The following is a 17,519-nucleotide window of genomic DNA, read 5'->3' as shown; positions in this document are numbered from 1 at the left end:
GAGTTCAGCAACTTCACTTTTATAAAACTTGCATGATTGTACAACACAGGGACTATATCCAATATTTTAAAATAGCCATAAATGGAGCATAACCTTTAAAAACTGTGAATCACTATATTGTGCACCTGTAACGTATAATATTGTCCATCAACTATACTTCAATTTTTTAAAAAAGTTGCGGGTTTTCCCTGGTGGTCCAGTGGTTAAGACTCCACACTTCCACTGCAGCGGGCACGGGTTCGATCCCTGGTCAGGGAACCAAGATCCCGCCCGCCTCATGGCACAGCCAAAACAAAAAAAAAGGTTGCATCATGGTCAGCTAGATAGTCTAGCTCCTCAGAGACCAAAGAAGAGGAAATGGGCTCGCAGAATAGAGCATTTTGAAAGATTTTACTTTAAGACTGGCTAAAATTTGAAATAGGGAGAAGTGGTTATCTGCAAATAGAAAATAAATCCAGGGATTATCACAGATAACATTTTCTTCTCTGATGGTCTTGGGGAGATTCTGTGCTGTTTGGGATGGTTTAAATGTCATCCTCTCTATATGAAGTATCAAATGATCTCTAAAGGTCCTCACCAGGTCTAGGGTTCTAGAATCTATATTGACATTTCAAAAGCCAAATGTGACAGTATGTTTGCTGAGGGATTGCTGACATGGCTTCTCTACCTGAATTCATTTAAACTGGAACATGGGCATTATTTTTCCATTTCTCTTCAGAGCCAAGTAACCAGGCAACAGTAATTTTTTATTATTTTATCTTTTTTTTTTAATCCCCCTGAAAGAATCACAGTAAACTCAAAAGGAAACTTTTTTTTTTTGGCCACACCGCGCAGCATGTGGGATCTTAATCCCGTCAGGGATGAAACCCACGCCCTTGGCAGTGAAAGTGCAGAGTCCTAACCACTGGACGGCCAGGGGATTCCCTAAAGGAAATAATTTTTAAATCCATAAATGTTTTTCTCATAATTCAGGGCCTTAGACTACAGAGGTGTATATTTTAAAAGTTTGATGGTATTTATGGTAAGTATACTAGATATTTATAAAATTGTTTGTGAAACCGGTTCCTCTGGGTATTTGGCTTTCTAATCTCTTTTCTTCTTTGTCCTTGCAAACTGTTGGAGCAATTTAAAGACAATTACTAGGGATGAGGTGATTTCAGACTTGCATTTTTCAAGGATTAAGTAGTATGGAAGGATGAAAGGTTAAATTAGATGGTTGATGTCCCAGGAAGAGGAAGAAACTAAAAATGAAAATAAGGAGGAAAAAGTGGAATAAAATTCACTCAAAAGTACAGCTAAGACGCTAAAAAAAAAAATTGGAAAATGGGAAATCATAATGAGACTGGGGTTCCCATGATCTTTTTGCCTTTATTTCCGTTTTTATAAGGTCATAGAATGTTAGAGATGAAAAGTATCTTAGAAGTGAATCCACAATAAATCCTGTCCTACTCATCTTGGTCTCCCCTGGTTCCTTTACAGAGAAAACGTCTCAATAAATGTTGACTAATGGAGGGACTAGTGTTCACTGAACACTTGCTTTGGGGAGCACTCTGCTAAGTGTGTGTCACATGCTACCTTGATTGATCCTTACTGCAAGTCTGAAGGAGATGTTGACGGACTCCATTTTATAAATGAAAAACTGAGAAGTTCAGTTACACAGTTTAGTGATGAAACCAAGATTCAACTTGTGTCAGTCCTATGCCCACCACCACCCAATCTTGCCGCCACTATCCTTATTAACTTGAAAGCTTAAATCACTCTTCTGATACTTTTTGGGGAGCCACACTCACCCCATTGGGGTGGGAGGTTGACCTTGTAATTCAAAGAAATGACCTGACTTATTAAATGAAGTTACTTCTACTTATTGTCATAGTGAGCTATCACCTGGATTATACATCCCTTAGTTCTGTTAAGTATTTATGGTCTTTAAAATGTTTTCTATATAGCATATCCGTTTAAGTATGTCATGCTCACCCAATCCTTCCGCTATACAGCCCTTCACCATGATCCCTTTGTTCCTTCCACCACGGGCTGCCGGCTAGCGCCTTCCAACCTTGCCCCTCTACCACAAGCATCTATTAGTATATTCACACCATGAAGGGCTAGTCTAGTCATTTTTTAATCTTTATCACTTTGGCAGGAGTAGAAATTATCAAGTCCAGAGACATTTTACTTGAACACAATTACTGCAACCCTAGTTTACAGATAACCCAGTTTTGTGTTCGTGGTAGATGGAAACTTCCCCAAAAGAAGTCCTTCATGACAAAGACCCTAGGTTCTGCTCAAAGTGATTTTCCCAGGGCAGACATGTGAAATTCTGTCTCGGTTCCCAGGGTCTGGGAAGACGGTGAGAGAAGAAAGTACGAACGTTGCCCTTTCTTTCCAGAAGGCTCGAAGCCCAGTCACCTCAAGACAACATGGAGAGCAAACTTTAGCCCTTTCTCCAACGTAACAGCATCTCATTCATGAAGCTGAATTAATGCTTGAGAGTCTGTCAACAGTACAGCAGTACAGCCAAGAATGTTTTCTGCAACAAAATCCATCTCTATTTGCCTCAGCACCTACCATTTCACCATCCGACTATTAAACTTAGTATTTTACTGCGCTAATCTTTTTTTTAATTTATTTATTTGTTTATTTATTTATGGCTGTCTTGGGTCTTCGTTTCTGCGCGAGGGCTTTCTTTAGTTGCGGCAAGCAGGGGCCACTCTTCATCGCGGTGCGCGGGCCTCCCTAATTGCCGAGCCCAGGCTCCAGACGCACAGGCTCAGTAGTTGTGGTTCACGGGCCTAATTGCTCCGCGGCATGTGGGATCTTCCCAGACCAGGGCTCGAACCCGTGTGCCCTGCATTGGCAGGCAGATTCCCAACCACTGCGCCACTAGGGAAGCTCCTACGGCGCCCCTCATCCTGTTTGTGATCTTCATATGGCCCAGAGCTACACACATAGGAGACTCAAGAACTGGGCTGAATGTGTGCGGAGCCCAGGCTGGACTGTCTAAAGCTGCCTGTGCTCTCCTCCCAGAAGGCGGCACCTGCCACCGGGGGGACTGCGGCGTGGACAGTCTGAGTTGAGGCTTGTCGTCCAAACTACACACCGGGTTTTGTAAATTAAGTATCAATACAATAAGAATTCAAAGATCTCATTAAGTTTTTCTATTGGTTACATATTGAAACCTTACTCTGGATATATTGGGCTATATAAAATGTATATTTTTTAATGTGCCTATTAGAAAACTTTAAATTACATATGTGTCTTACACTGGGCAGTACTGGGCTAAAGGATGACCAGAGGAAAATAACCGTACATTTGAATCCTGCCATGTTCTTTGCAGTTTTCTTTTATATCTCTTAATGGTTCCTCCCGAGAATCATCTGAGATAAAAGGCATGTCTCCCGCCCCAGCAGCTCCTCCTGCTGATCCGCTAGCAAAGGACCCCGGGAAGAGGACCTCGGGCATAGGCCACGTTTTCTGCGTCCCTTCGGTTCCGCGGGGGCGGCAGAGACGGCGGACGCAGAAGGCCCGCCCCTCGTTTTTCCTCCCGGCCCGGGAACTACGCCAGCAGCGGGTCCGCACCCAGGAGCCCCGCCGGGCTTCCTCGGCGACCTTCCCAAGATGGCGCCGCCGAGGGGCCGGGGCCGGGGCCGCCAGCCGCACCGTCCCCGTCCCGCCCCGTGCTGACGATTGGCTGAGACGACTCGGTGGTGAGCGGTGATTGGGCACAAGGAGACGTGAGCTGGGCGGGACCGGAAGGGGTCTCCGCCTGGGGAGCGGGGGTCCGGGCTGGACGTTAGGCCCTGGGGGATGTGGAGAGCTGGCAGCATGTCCGCGGAGCTAGGGGTCGGCTTCGCCCTGAGGGCGGTGAACGAGCGCGTGCAGCAGGCGGTGACGCGGCGGCCGCGGGTGAGGAAGGGGACCGCGCGGTGACGGTGGGCGGCCGCTTTGAGGCGGGGTGGGGGGGAAACACCTGCGTGTGAATGGGTCGTCACAGTGACGCAGAGGGGTCTCCCGGAGGGGCGGGACCTGCTCGCCGCCTTGGCATTGGCGCGGGTTGCAGAGCCCCCAAAAGGCTAGCGAAGGGGTTCCTCAGCTTACGTCAGGTTTTCTGGAGGTTGGCTTGGTCGGAGCAGAAGGTGTCGGTATCCCGGGAAAATGACCAGTCTCCAGGCAGCGCGATCATTCTCCATCCCGCTTCGTGTTAGGGGTCAGCAGCCTTGGCGGATGGGAGAGGGGCCAGGCCTGTGCCCAGAGGCTGCAGGAGAAGACGACCACTACCAGAGCAGCCAAAGGAGGCCAGGTCTGCCGGAGATCACGTGTGTGGCAGCGTCTCAGCTAGTAGATGCTCAGTAAATGTCAGTCCCCCCACCCCCCTCGCTGGCGCAGGACAGGGTGGATTGGCCCGACTTGGGAGGGAGGCACCAGAGCTGCACTTGCGCGTTTGGGGCAGGAGGAAATTGACCTCCAATCCGAAGCAGTTTACGGGGAGATTTTTTTTTTTTCCTTATATATATTTCCTCTCCTGTTGGAAGTTCACTAAACCAAAGGTCAGTATCTTCCCCCCTCAGTGCGAGTTTAAGCTGAATTATGTGGAGTAAGACAGGCTTGAATAGAGAGGTCAAAGTTTTCTCAGATCAAGCATTTATGGTGTTAGAGCTGAGAATGCTGGCCTGGAGACAGAAGACCTGTATTAGTGTAGCCTTTACTTGGCTGTTACTTAGACGTTACCTTGAACAAGTCACTTAACGGCTCGGGCTGTCAGTTTCCTCATATGTACAGGCAATGGAAAGCTCTAAGCTCCCTTCCAGCATTAATTTTTTTGTGATTCTCCAAGAAAAAGCTAGAGATTCCCCTAATAAATAATCACGCTAGGGGTGCTCCCAGTATAACTCTCAGGCAGGTGGGCTGCCTATTCCACTTTTTTCTCTAGAAACTGTCAATTCATCCGCACAGTCCTAGGAGTTATGACATGGTCTCCAAAGGTTGGCAGTGCAGCCCTCAGAAGGAAGGGAAAACTCTTTGCTAATCATTGTAACTTTTCAGGCCCTTTGAGAACTCTGTGATTCTGTAAAAATTCCAGAGGGTGATGGGGTACATGAAAACTGAGCCATATGGGGATAGGTGAATCTCTTCCCTGTGTGGATTTGGTTATAGCAGAGTCCAGGGAAGCCGCTCTTTATGTAATGGCCATGACAGGGGGGTCAGCTAGGTCTAATCCTGAGTCCAGAGCCTTCTGTGTCCTTGGCTCAGTTCTGCCGCTGGTTCTTGATTAGATGGTACAATAAGTTACAGAGTTGCCCTAAGCAGGCTGCTTTTGAGAGTGCCTGTGGGTAATACTGATAATTACACCAGGACCCAGATGAGTTTCCAAGACTGTTGACCTCGGGGTTTCAGAAGCCAGAAGCGGCCTCCCTTCTAGTCAGAGAGCAATGCCTTCTCTTGACAAAGTGATTCTTAAACCTCCAACCTTGGCGTGCAAGAGACTCATCCGGAGAGCTTGATTTAAAGGAGATTCGCAGACTCCAGACTGAGATTCAGATCCAGTGGGTCTGGAGCAGGACCCAGGTGATGCTGATACTGTCGGTCAAAGACCAGGCTCTACGGAAATCCTGCTCTTAGTTACCTGCCCAGCTCTCCTGAGAGAGAAAGGTCTTCTGCTAGATGTTGAGGTAGCTAGCGTATTAGAGTTAGATGCCACGCATACAAAAGACGTTTGATCAACATCATTTGACACTGATCTCCCTGCAGTATTGGAAAAATGGATCTTCCAGAATGCCAAGTTAAAGATCTCTGCCAGTCTCTTCTACAGGATGTCCTACAGGGCTTATTGGGATAATATTTCCAACCTTTGATTCATCTGGGTCTTTTCCTCTTGGCAGGAACTCCCAGCCATCCAGCCCCGGCTAGTAGCGGTCAGCAAAACCAAACCTGCAGACATGGTGATCGAGGCCTACAGTCACGGGCAGCGCACTTTCGGGGAGAACTATGTAAGAACCCTTTTCCACACTGCCCTCGGAAGAGTCACGTATGCCAGGCTTCTGACTTGTTCTGTTTTTACCCTCTAGGTTCAGGAACTGCTTGAAAAAGCATCAAATCCTAAAGTAAGTGGAATCTGAATTCTTTAGTTTGTATCTCAGTCTTGGCTGTTCAGTTGAAATTTAGACCCACGTCGGTGGTTGAGTTTTAGAGCTGGAGGTCGGGCTGGCGGTAGAAATGTCTGCGTTCACCTTGAGCCCTAAACATTTCTCATCTAGATTTTCTTTCTTTCTTAAGATCATAGTTTTCTCCTTTGTGGCTTTTTGAAAATGGTGATTTTTAGGAGCTTGCTGTAATCTTGGATCCTTTTGAGATTTGAAAGCTTTAATCAGTTTATTCTTAATGGGCAATATCTGAAAGAAGGAGAGAGTTGATGGGAACAAGGAAGAGAAATAGAACAGAAGCCTTCAGGTTTTCTCTAAGTATCCTTAGGAGCCTGACGGAAGATGACAGTAGTGGTTTATTGCATAGAGGGGAAAGGTCAGAAGGCAGCGTGCAAGGTATGTGGGCGGGCAAGGCCTCCGCACAGTCTAAGTCAAACACGGTCACCTCTTTCTCTTCAGATTCTGTCTTCGTGTCCTGAGATCAAATGGCACTTCATTGGCCATCTACAGAAACAAAATGTCAACAAGTTGATGGGTAAGATAAAACTCTAAATGTGAAGACACAATTTTTTCATCATTGTATCACTTACGGTACCTTCTGTGGAAGAGAGAAGATTTTAGAGTATTCCTGATTCACCATTTGTGCTTTGGAGTTTCTTTGGGGAAAGAAATCTTAGTTCCTTTTTCAATTTTTTTTTTTCGATTGAAGTATAGCTGATTTACAACGTTGTGCCCATCTCTGCTGTGCAGCAAAGTGACTCAGTTATACACACATATGCATTCTCTTTTTATATTCTTTTCCATTATGGCTTATTACAGGATGTTGAATATAGTTCCCTGTGCTCTACAGTAGGACCTTGTTGCTTATCCATTCTATATATAATAGTTTGCATCTACTAACCCCAAACTCCCAGTCTGTCCCTCTCCCTCCCCCGCCCCCCTTGGCAACCACAAGTCTGTTCTCTGTGTCTGTGAGTCTGTTTCTGTTTTGTAGATAGGTTCATTTGTGCCATATTTTAGATTCCACACATAAGTGATATCATATGGTATTTGTCTTTCTGACTTACTTCACTCAGTATAATCATCTCTAGTTGCATCTGTGTTGCTGCAGATGGCATTAGGAAATCTTCGTTCTTAATATAAGGGAAAACATCATGTAAGAAAAGAATGAACTCACAATTGACTGGGTAATATATACTTGGAAACCTACCCTACCTCACATTAGGTATTTTTTTGTGGTCTTTGAAATAAATTATAAGGAATTAAAGCCCATAAAATTTTTCAGCTGGCAAAGGAGACACTTTTGTCCTTTTTGCTTTAAATGAAAGGCTACAGTAAATAAAATGCAATAATGTACAATACTACAAGTAAAGTATATAATAATAAAATACAATATACAGTAACATACAGTAAATAAAGTAAAATTAAGAATTAACTATAGAAAGACTTAACTGCATGAAAATGACAGGTGGAGATCTTCCTGAATAACTGAATACTTATTTCTCTCAAGGTGTCAAAATTAAAGTAACCTGTATTTATTTTTTAAAACAGCCTTATTGAAGTATAATTGACATACAATAAATTGCACATATTTAATTTGATAAGTTTTGACATATGTTTGCACTTATGAAACCATCACAAGAATCATGGTCTTAAACATACTCAGAATGGCCATCATCAAAAATTATACAAATAATAAATGCTGGAGAGGGTGTGGAGAAAAGGGAAACCTCCTTTTCTGGGAATGTAAATTGATATAGCTAATACGGATATAGCTAATAGGGAGAACAGGATGGAGGTTCCTTAAACTAAAAATAGAACTGACATATGATCCAGCAATCCCACTCCTGCGCATATATCCAGAAAAGATGAAAACTCTAACTCGAAAAGATACAAGCACCCCAGTATTCATAGCAGCACTGTTTACAATAGCCAGAACGTGGAAGCATCCTGAGTGTCCATCAACAGATGAATGGATAAAGAAGATGTGGTACATATACACAATGGAATATTACTCAGCCATAAAAATGAATGAAATTCTGCCATTTGCAGCAACATAGATGGACCTAGAGATTATCATACTAAGTGAAGTAAGGCTGAGAAAGACAGATATATGCTATCACTTATATGTGGAATCTAAAAAAAAAAAGGTACAAAATGAACTTATTTACAAAACAGCATCAGACTCACAGACAGGAAACAAACTTATGACTACCAAAGGGGAAAGGGGTGGGGGGAGGGATAAATCAGGAGTGTGGGATTAACAGATACACACCACTATGTATAAAATAGATAAACAACAAGGTCCTACTGCGTAGCACAGGGAACTATATTCAGTATCTTGTAATAACTTTTATGGGAAAAAAATCAGAATATATGTAACTGAATCACTTTGCTCTATACCTGAAACTAACACAATATTGTAAATCAACTATACTTCAATTTTTAAAAAAAAGAATGCAAACAAGGTGATTAGCATATTACCTGGAGGATTTCAGTGTTTAATAAACGTAAGCTGCTGATGTTGCTTCTGTCTTGTTGTTTTTTACCTGAGGCAAGACTCAGTGCATCTTTGGGAAAGAAGTTGGTTTTGAAGGGAGTTGGTATCTCCCTTAGCTGTCAGTGGTCATTCTGATGTCCTTGTTGAATAAGAGCATCCCCATCCCAGGAAGTTTAAAGACATGGAGATATCAGGCCCAGGGAGCACTTTAGCTTTCACTCTTTAACCTTTCCTTATTGTTATCTTGGCCTGTTTCTCTCAGTTTGAACTGAGATTTAATCAGATCAAATCTGCCATTCAGAATCTCTACAATTACCAGCTTCTTTTTTTTTTCACTGTTTATTGTTTTTTTAATTCTTATTTCTTTTATTGAAGTATAGTTTATTTTCTTTTTTTTAATATTTATTTATTTATTTTTGGCTGCATCAGGTCTTAGTTGCAGTGTGTGGGCTTCTCTCTAGTTGTGGCATGCAGGCCCTCTAGTTGTGGCACGTGGGCTCTGTAGTTGTGACGTGCAGGCTCCAGAGCACGTGGGCTCTGTAGTTGCAGCACACGAGCTCTCTGGTTGTGGCGCACGGGCTCAGTAGTTGCGGCGTGTGGGCTTAGTTGCCCCACGGCATGTGGTATCTTAGTTCCCTAACCAGGGATCGAACTCACGTCCCCTGCATTGGAAAGTGGATTCTTAACCACTGGACCACCAGGGAAGTCCCTAAGTATAGTTGATTTTCAATGTTGTGTTAGTTTCAGATGTAAAGCAAAGTAATTAAGATAGATAGATAGATAGATAGATAGATAGATTCTTTTTCAGATTCTTTTCCCATATAGGTTATTGCAAAATGTTGAGTATAGTTCCCTGTGCTGTACAGTAGGTCCTTGTTGGTTATCTGTTTTATATATAGTAGTGTGTATATGTTACTCCCAAACTCCTAATTTATAAACTATTAGTCTGCCACCTGATTGTAGCACGTCATCACCTCCCTTTCCTTATTCGTATTTTCCGATTAGACAGCAATGGGCTGACATTCGAACTTAATATCTAGTAAACTGTCACGTAAGTCTTAGCAGAACTGAGACTTAACTGTCCTCTTCCTGGGAAATTATTTTCCTGTCTACCAAGAAAAGCTTTGTGGTGTGTTGCTTGCTGCGGTCAGGTGAGTGAAGAATGACCTGGCCTCTTTCTCGTTACAGCTGTCCCCAATCTCTTCATGCTGGAAACAGTGGATTCTGTGAAGCTGGCAGACAAAGTGAACAGTGCGTGGCAGAAAAAAGGTTCTCCCGAAAGGTTAAAGGTTATGGTCCAGATTAACACCAGCGGAGAGGAGAGTAAGTGACCAGACCTGGACTGCAGACTTTTCTCCCCTTAGGATGGTTGTACCTCAGGAAGAATGGCAGGCCTAAGCATCTGATACCTAAGGTTACAGAAAGAAGTCACAGGCCTTTAAGGAAACTGTTGTATGTAGGGTCTCGTCACAGTGACATCCAAACCTGTCCACGTGTAATTCTTTAATACATCATGGTTTGTTATTTCCTAATTTTTGAGGAGGTGGGCAAGGGGAATCGAGAAGGGCATTGTGACTTTGATCCTGAAAATTCTCAGAGGTCACCATCCCTCCTGAAAGAGATTGCAGTTTTACATGTATAATACTTCTCAGGACCTAACAAAACTATTTAATGTTACATTAGGAGAAAATCGAAGAAATATCACTGAGTACCAATCAGTGAATATGTTTATGGGGCTTGGGTTAACAATGTAAAATAGTAAACAGAACCTGGGCTCTGAAATCAGACAGACCTGGAGTCTGAGCTCCACCACTTGCAGCGTTGTAACCTTGAGTAACGTACCTAACCTCTCCGCGCTTCACTGCCTTATCTGGCAGTGCAAGCAGGGCAGTACTCCCAAGGGTGTTGTGAGGCTTGAACGTGGAAATGGAGGTAAAGCTGTTGCTATAGAGCCCTGAGCGTCTTACCTGTTAGCTCTTTGTTAAGAATAAGTGTTTACAGACCAGTCATTTGCCTACAAAGCTTAGGCTGAAGGAACAAGCATGGGGCCTAGAGTCAGGCTACCTGGATCCACATCCCAGTTCCACATTTCCTGGTTGTGTGACCTTGGGAAAGGTACTTGGTTTCCCAGTGCCTCAGTCTCCCCCTCTTTAGAATGGAGAAAGTAAGAGTACTTACTTCATCCAGTTACTGCATTTAATGAAAAGCTCTAAGGACTTGGCACATGTGCCTGGCACAGAAGTGTTCAGTAAATTTTAACAATTATCGTTATATGTACATGTACCTAGATTCTACAATACATTATCAATATGGGTAAATCTGAAATTGACTCCAGATCAAGTCTGTTACGTCATTTCCTGATCAGTGGCTGTCCTTTGCCCCAATTAAAGATTGGTGGATGTTACCATCTCCATTTGTTAAATTAGAGAAGGACAGTATCCATCCTCATAACTGTGTAACAAATAATCATTTGCTGCAGACTCCTCCTCTGCTTATTAATTAGCGAGTTCAGTTAAATTTTGCAAGTTATAGTCAAAACTATGTAATATATACTTCATTTTTTATTTTTTTACAATTCTAATAAATTAATAAAACGGTAGAAATACCAGATTTGGAAAAATAATTCTCGGGTTAATCTGGCATTTTGGCGATGTGAATCTTCTTGGTGTTTCAAGAAAAGCAGTGTTCTTTCTTTTCCTTCTACTCTAGCTGTTCTCAGATGCTGAGATAGAATAAAGAGAATCCAGTTTAGAGCTCTTCCCTTGAGAAACTCAGAACCAGGTCAGAAGGGGAGTAACACACACGGAGACCTCAATGTAAAGTCACTCTTTTGGTCTTGAGGACAAGTTCTTCCAAGAAGTCCTCTTGTCTGAGAGCCACCTCCTCCGTCATAAGGAAGGGGTGAGAAGGGGCTCTCCTCTGGCTTCCTGGAACATCTTGGTATGTTCTACGTGTCTTCTGTTTCTTTTTGTGAAGGCAAACACGGCCTGCCCCCTGCAGAGATGGTGGCCGTGGTGGAACACATAAGCGCCAAGTGCCCCAGCCTGGAGTTCGTGGGGCTGATGACCATCGGGAGCTTCGGGCACGATCTTAGTCGAGGACCGAACCCAGACTTCCAGGTACTCGGGGCCCGGGGTGGGGCGCTGCTCACGTGCCAATCAAGCATCCGGTGAGGTGCTGGAGCAGGGCTGGCTGCTGCCGTCAACTCCACAGACATCCCGGGCGTTGCCTGTCATGTTATATGATTACCCTCTTCTGGAACTCTCCTCATACGGGACACAGAACAGGTCCCCAAACCTCCAGAGACCCTTCTCGGCTCAGTGTGAACCTGCCTGACACGGTCTTTAGAGAAAATGAGCTCTGACTTCCTCCCCAACGACTGACAGCTTTCTTGAAAAGGAGGAGAATTTGCTAAAAAAAAAAAAACCTTTCAGTAACTTCTGGCAATTTTTTTAAAACATTTTTTTCTATCTTTTTAAAAAATTTTATTTTATTTATTTATTTTTGGCTGCATGGGGCCTTCATTGCTGCGTGCGGGCTTTCCCTAGTTGTGGTGAGCGGGGGCTACTCTTCGTTGCGGTGCGCGGGCTTCTCATTGGCGTGGCTTCTCTTGTTGCGGAGCATGGGCTCTAGGCGCACGGGCTTCAGTAGTTGTGGTGCGCGGGCTTAGTTGCTCCGCAGCACATGGGATCCTCCCGGACCAGGGATCGAACCCGTGTCCCCTGCATTGGCAGGCGGTTGCTTAACCTCTGCGCCACCAGGGAAGTCCACTTCCAGCAATTTTAACAGGCCTTGAAACCATGAGGAATAAAGAATCTCTGTCAGAGATGTTGAGATTCAGCCGCTTTCAGGCATCCTCGGAGAAGGCAGGGATAAATGGATGTCACACTCGTCTCTCTGTCAGGTGTTACTGTCCCTCCGGGAGGAGCTGTGCAGGAAGCTGAGCATTCCTGCCGACCAGGTGGAGCTGAGCATGGGCATGTCCATGGACTTCCAGCATGCGGTGAGTGTCCTCCCCGGCGCCCTCAGTGCCTCAAGTTCGGGTCCAAAGGCCCCCAGCAACAATGTGTTTTTGCTACAGAAAAACCTCGTTGTAGCGTTAGGTGCCCAGGAGTGCTGGCTCTCACCTATACTAGCATCCCCAGCCGCTTCTTTTTTGAAATGAAGTGTATAGGAATTATAGCCCCACACATAATTTTTTAAATTAATTCCCTAAGTGGAATCTAAAGGAAAATAAGAAGAAATTAAACTACAGCTTCTTAAAAAGGCGTTTCACTGTGTTCATGCTTGGGCGTGGCTACATGACAGTAAGTCATGACGAAGTAGTCTGATGCCTCGTCGTGCGTGTAGATTCACCACGATGGCAGCAGCTCTAAGTACGTTCTGACAGGTGTGCTGTATTAACAGCTCACATACGTGATCTTCTGGGGCAGTGAATAACTTGATAAGTGTTCCAAAAATCACACTATAAACTTTCCTCCAGGTATACAGTAGGAGCTCGTGTGGAAAATAGAATAACTAAAGCAATGCAAAAATACTTTGTGTTTATAAGTAAAATGGAATTAGATCCTGTGCTCAGGAGGATCTAAGCCGCGCCACGTAGCTTGCAACATCTTAGGCCCCTGAGCAGGGATCGAACCCGGCCCCCTGCAGTGGAAGCACGGAGTCCTAACCGCTGGACCACCAGGGAAGTCCCCTTACTTATTTCTTAAACACCCTCTCCTGGTGAACCACTGCCCCATAGTCCTCTGCAGCTGCGTCATCGTTGTCCTTCCGAGAAGCCCCTCAGATGAGGCGCAGCTTCAGCGTCTGCTGCGTTTCATTACGTTAAACTCAGCCCTCGGTACTCCTTTCCCACAGATTGAAGTGGGATCTACGAATGTCCGAATAGGAAGCACCATTTTTGGAGAGCGAGATTACTCCAAGAAAGCTGCCCCCGACAAGGCTGCAGCAGAGCTGAAGGCCCCGGCGGCGGAGGTGGCCCGGGCACACTGAGCAGCGGCCCAGCCCAAGGGCCGGGTCTAGGAAGACTGACTACACACTACTCTGGGCTTTCGCTTCCACGTGCCCCACGTCACAGCACGACCACACCCTCCTCGGGACCTGGAAAGAGCACGCCGACCATTATGTGCATCGATGGAAACCATCTGACTTAGTGTCTGACGCAGGAAGCTCGCTTCAAGCAGTGACTTTGGATTGGATTTGAGGAATCCAGACTTTTCTGCAGAACAGGTACCTGGGCACTAGTCAGGAGTTGAGTTCAGGCTTGAACATTGCCCAGGAGCACCAACCAACCCATGAATGCCTTTCCCAGGTTCAAACTTGCTGACTGTCGATGCCTATAATCACCAAAGTCAGAGGGATTCTCACTTGTCGTCCACTTCAATAGAAAGTTCCCTGTTACCAACTCCGTACAGACCCCACTGAGTAGCCATCTCTGCTGCTCTGGAGCAGCATGGTTTCTGCCCCCAGTCTCCACCCCAGCCAGTAAGCGTCGGTCTCCACTCTGGAATGGCAGTACAGGTAACTTCAGGACCTGCCTTGAGTTAGTCCTCCAGACCCACGTTGTGGCTGATGAGAGCTGTGTCCTCAGCCACCGTGTGGTGCTGACCCTGAAAATTACAGGGCAACTAACATAAGCGGTCCTTGGGCCTTTCTAACGTCCTCCTCCAGAGACAGGACTTTGAGCTTTTGCCCTGGGCCCTACGGTGATGACCATCAAATGATACGATTTTTCCGCCACCATAGTCCCCGTTATGATGATTTCTTATCTCATAGCTCCCCAGATATGAAAGATTCCCTCAAAGCCAGTTCAGGCTCACAGTTTCAACAAAGCCTGGCTTTGAGGTTCCTGTTCCTGGGAGCACTTTTTAGGCATATTTATAGCCTCCCCTCCCAACCATGTTTATAAGGCAGAATTTTGCAAGTCTTGACGTTAATGGACTAGCTAGCTCTTCAAAACCCAGAAAGCACAATTCTCGGATAGTCACAACAGACAACTGTAGTCTGGGTCGTTGTTTGTTTTCTAGGTGGGTTTTTCTTACTTATTCAAGCCCCAGTCTCTAATTTTATGAAACAACTTCCATTAAGCTCCTGCCGAAATGAAATTTTATAAAACTTAAACCATTATGATTCCTGTACTGTTTCAATCAAAGCTATAGTGTGATATTTCAGTCTATTAAATAAAAATGTGAGTTTGAATTATGCCATCTATGCCAATTACAAAGCGATTAAAAGATTTATTTTCTCCATCTGGTGTAGTGAGTGAGTATAACAGGAGGGGGGCCTTGGACCCGATAGGAAGCCACTGTGCCCGTCACTGGCATCGTACAGCTTTGGAGAAGGGCTTCCTGTGGGTCACAGATACAGCCAAAGCCAGACTGCGGATGAAAGAGGGATTCTGAACTTCTAAGAGCAAGAAAGTGAAATGTTGGCATTTCAGGAACTGCAAGAATAAAGAGGTTGCCTCTTGCTGTAAGAAAAGCTTAAAACTGCCTCTAGGTGGCGACATTGGCTAACCTGAGGGGCGAGCTTTGGCGCGCCACTGTCCCCAGACTACTCTAGAAGAGGCTGTCATCCGAAGTCTCACCCCTTATTTTTTTTTCAAATTTGCCTGGGAGTGGGTACAGGGTAGGGGGCCCGGGAGCCCAAGAGTGCGCCCCGCCCACTGCTCACAGCATCCGCCACCTCCTCCAGGCTGCCCTCCCGGTTCTCCAGTCAGACGCTGCCCCCTGTCACCCCTTCTTTTAAGGCAGAAACAGAAGGCAGGGAGGACACGATTCTCCCAAGTGATATGGCCGACTCTTGCAGAGTCACAGGTTCTTCCAGATACAGCGTTTCTTTTCGAATTCGGCTGAGGGTCCTGAGGGTGGCTGTGGAACCTTTGGGTGAGAAACGGGTCTGAGCAAGACAGCCCTCTGGCTTGTGCCTGGAAATCAAGAACAATGAAGCAGGGGAGCCCGGAGAGACGGACTCAAACCCAGATCAGGAAAGGAAACCAAAGTATGTCTGTCCGGTATGCCCACCACAGGCCGGGACCTTTTGCGGAGAGAAAACAGCAAAGTTGTGACTTTGTCTTTTGTTACACGGGCCGGGCATGAGTACTCACAGATTTGCATCAAAGCCGTGACAGTATCCACAGCAGGTTTCCGGAGTGACAACAGCACGCTGTCCTGGGTCGGACCCACCCAGGCAGCCCGTCTCTGTGACGATACTGTCAACCTCCTGGGCCCCGCTCTGCTTGGTGCCACTCAGAGCCTCCCAGTAACCCATCAAGGCTCTGTCCTCTGGAAGTTCCTCCCAGACTCATTGCACCTCTTAATAAAGCAACGTCTTTATAGTCCAACTGTACTCCTCTCCCCGCTTTTTTAATCATTCATGGCACATAAAGCACCATCCCCTACATCCGCTTGTTTTGCCCTCACGGCAGCAGGTAGGGTGATTTAGGCTGTTGGGCGGTGTCCCTTCGCAGACGGCTCGGAGGCCCAGAGAAGGTTCAGTGTGCTCCTTGCCTGAGGTCAGAGTGGGTTGGTGGCAGGACAAGAAATAAACTCAAGACCTTTGATTCCCGTTCCAGAGCTTGGTCACCACACCACACCACATTGGTCTCTTCTGTTGGCTCAGGCTTTAATAGTTAGTAAGCGGCATATTCTTAGATTTATAAGCTTCATTTAGTTTAGGGTTGTTTTGGTTTTTGGTTTTGGTTTTGGTTTTAGGTTTTTTTGCTTTTTTTTTCCGGCAGTGCCACACAGCTCGCGGGATCTTAGTTCCCTGACCAGGGATCGAACCCGGGCCACCACTGGATTGCCAGGGAACTCCCTGTAAGCTTCATTTAAGAGAACCTTCTTAAAAAAAAAAAAAAGAGAGAAACTTCTTACCATGATAGAAATGTATGTTTTCCAGCCTGCAGTCATTGTTGAGAACTGACACATCTTGATGCAGAACAAACTTTGAAACCACAAGTAGAGGGGATGAGAAGGAAGGAGAGAATTAAACGCAGCCTGAGTGAAATCAGCCTTCCCCTTCTTTTACCCTGTTTCCCCCCAAACAGATTCAAACTGTGCCACAGGCTGCAGGGCTCAGGGTGTGCCGGACTGTGTCCTCCTGCCCCCAGAGCTAGATGGGCAGTGAATTCTGTTCCCCAAGGCTGGGCCGGGAGGAAGGAGGTCAAATGGGACATTCTGAAAATCCAAGACATCCTAGTTCTTCAGACAAGAAATGGCCCTGGGCTTCCCACCAACGCACTGGAGGAGGAAGGCCTCGCCCCCAGTCCCTGGAGGGCTTCTATGAGGATGGATGTGCAGTGGTGCAATTGAACTGATTTGCTCCGGGAACTGCGGCTGTCTTTACCATGAAATCAGTTGAATGCTATTACATCAGCCTCGTGACTAAGAGCGAAAGAATCCAGCCGTCCACGAGATGTTTTACTAATCTGCTCCCCCCTCAAGAAGCTTGTTTGAGGTAAAGAGAGGGTCCTTCTTTCCCACCCGCGTTGCTCCCACCGCACCCAGCAGCACCCAACTCGCACCCAGTTTGTAGATCCTCGGGCTGCGTGTGGCTGAGCAGCGATTCACAAGGTAGAGTTCTAGAAGCACCTCAAGGTCCCAGGGGACCTCAGAACTAACACTCTTTTTTTCTATCAACTGCAGCACAGTGAGCTGACATGGCACGCAGTGGGGACAGAGGTGAGGGGTGTTTTCGGCAACACTCTTGTATTTAAAATGAACACAAGCTCCGGCTCCTGATTTGAGACCACAAAGGAGCAGAAGGCATCCTTGGAGTGCCGACGGCCTTCTCGAAGGTTCTTTCCGTGAGCTGGCTTACTGCGCTCCTGCTGGGACTCCCCTACCCCTGCACCAGCAGAGGCACGCCGCTCCCCAGCT

General features: G+C 45.9%; 1 protein-coding gene across 4 annotated transcripts; it reads left to right on the top strand.

Annotated features, from left to right (window-relative positions):
• Window positions 1-3,573: 3,573 nt before the first annotated feature.
• On the top strand, window positions 3,574-15,975 carry PLPBP (pyridoxal phosphate binding protein; the record flags this gene model as incomplete). Of its 4 annotated transcripts, XM_079909306.1 has the most annotated exons (9): window positions 3,805-3,903; window positions 4,203-4,352; window positions 5,877-5,984; window positions 6,063-6,098; window positions 6,597-6,672; window positions 9,826-9,960; window positions 11,614-11,756; window positions 12,542-12,640; window positions 13,498-15,975. In XM_079909306.1, the coding sequence occupies 9 exons, from the start codon at window positions 3,805-3,807 to the stop codon at window positions 13,630-13,632; spliced, it is 981 nt and encodes a 326-aa protein (XP_079765432.1). In that variant the 3' UTR covers window positions 13,633-15,975. The 4 variants fall into 4 exon arrangements, with proteins under 4 accessions (XP_079765430.1, XP_079765429.1, XP_079765432.1 ...); XM_079909304.1 differs by lacking the exons at window positions 3,805-3,903; window positions 4,203-4,352 and adding an exon at window positions 3,574-3,704; XM_079909303.1 differs by lacking the exon at window positions 4,203-4,352 and having other exon boundaries at window positions 3,777-3,903.
• Window positions 15,976-17,519: the final 1,544 nt, after the last annotated feature.

This window comes from Stenella coeruleoalba, assembly GCF_951394435.1.
Source record: "Stenella coeruleoalba genome assembly, chromosome: 21".
NCBI lineage: Eukaryota > Metazoa > Chordata > Mammalia > Artiodactyla > Delphinidae > Stenella > Stenella coeruleoalba.
The sequence above is the reverse complement of the archived record's forward strand: the minus strand, read 5'-3'. Positions and strand labels throughout refer to the sequence as shown.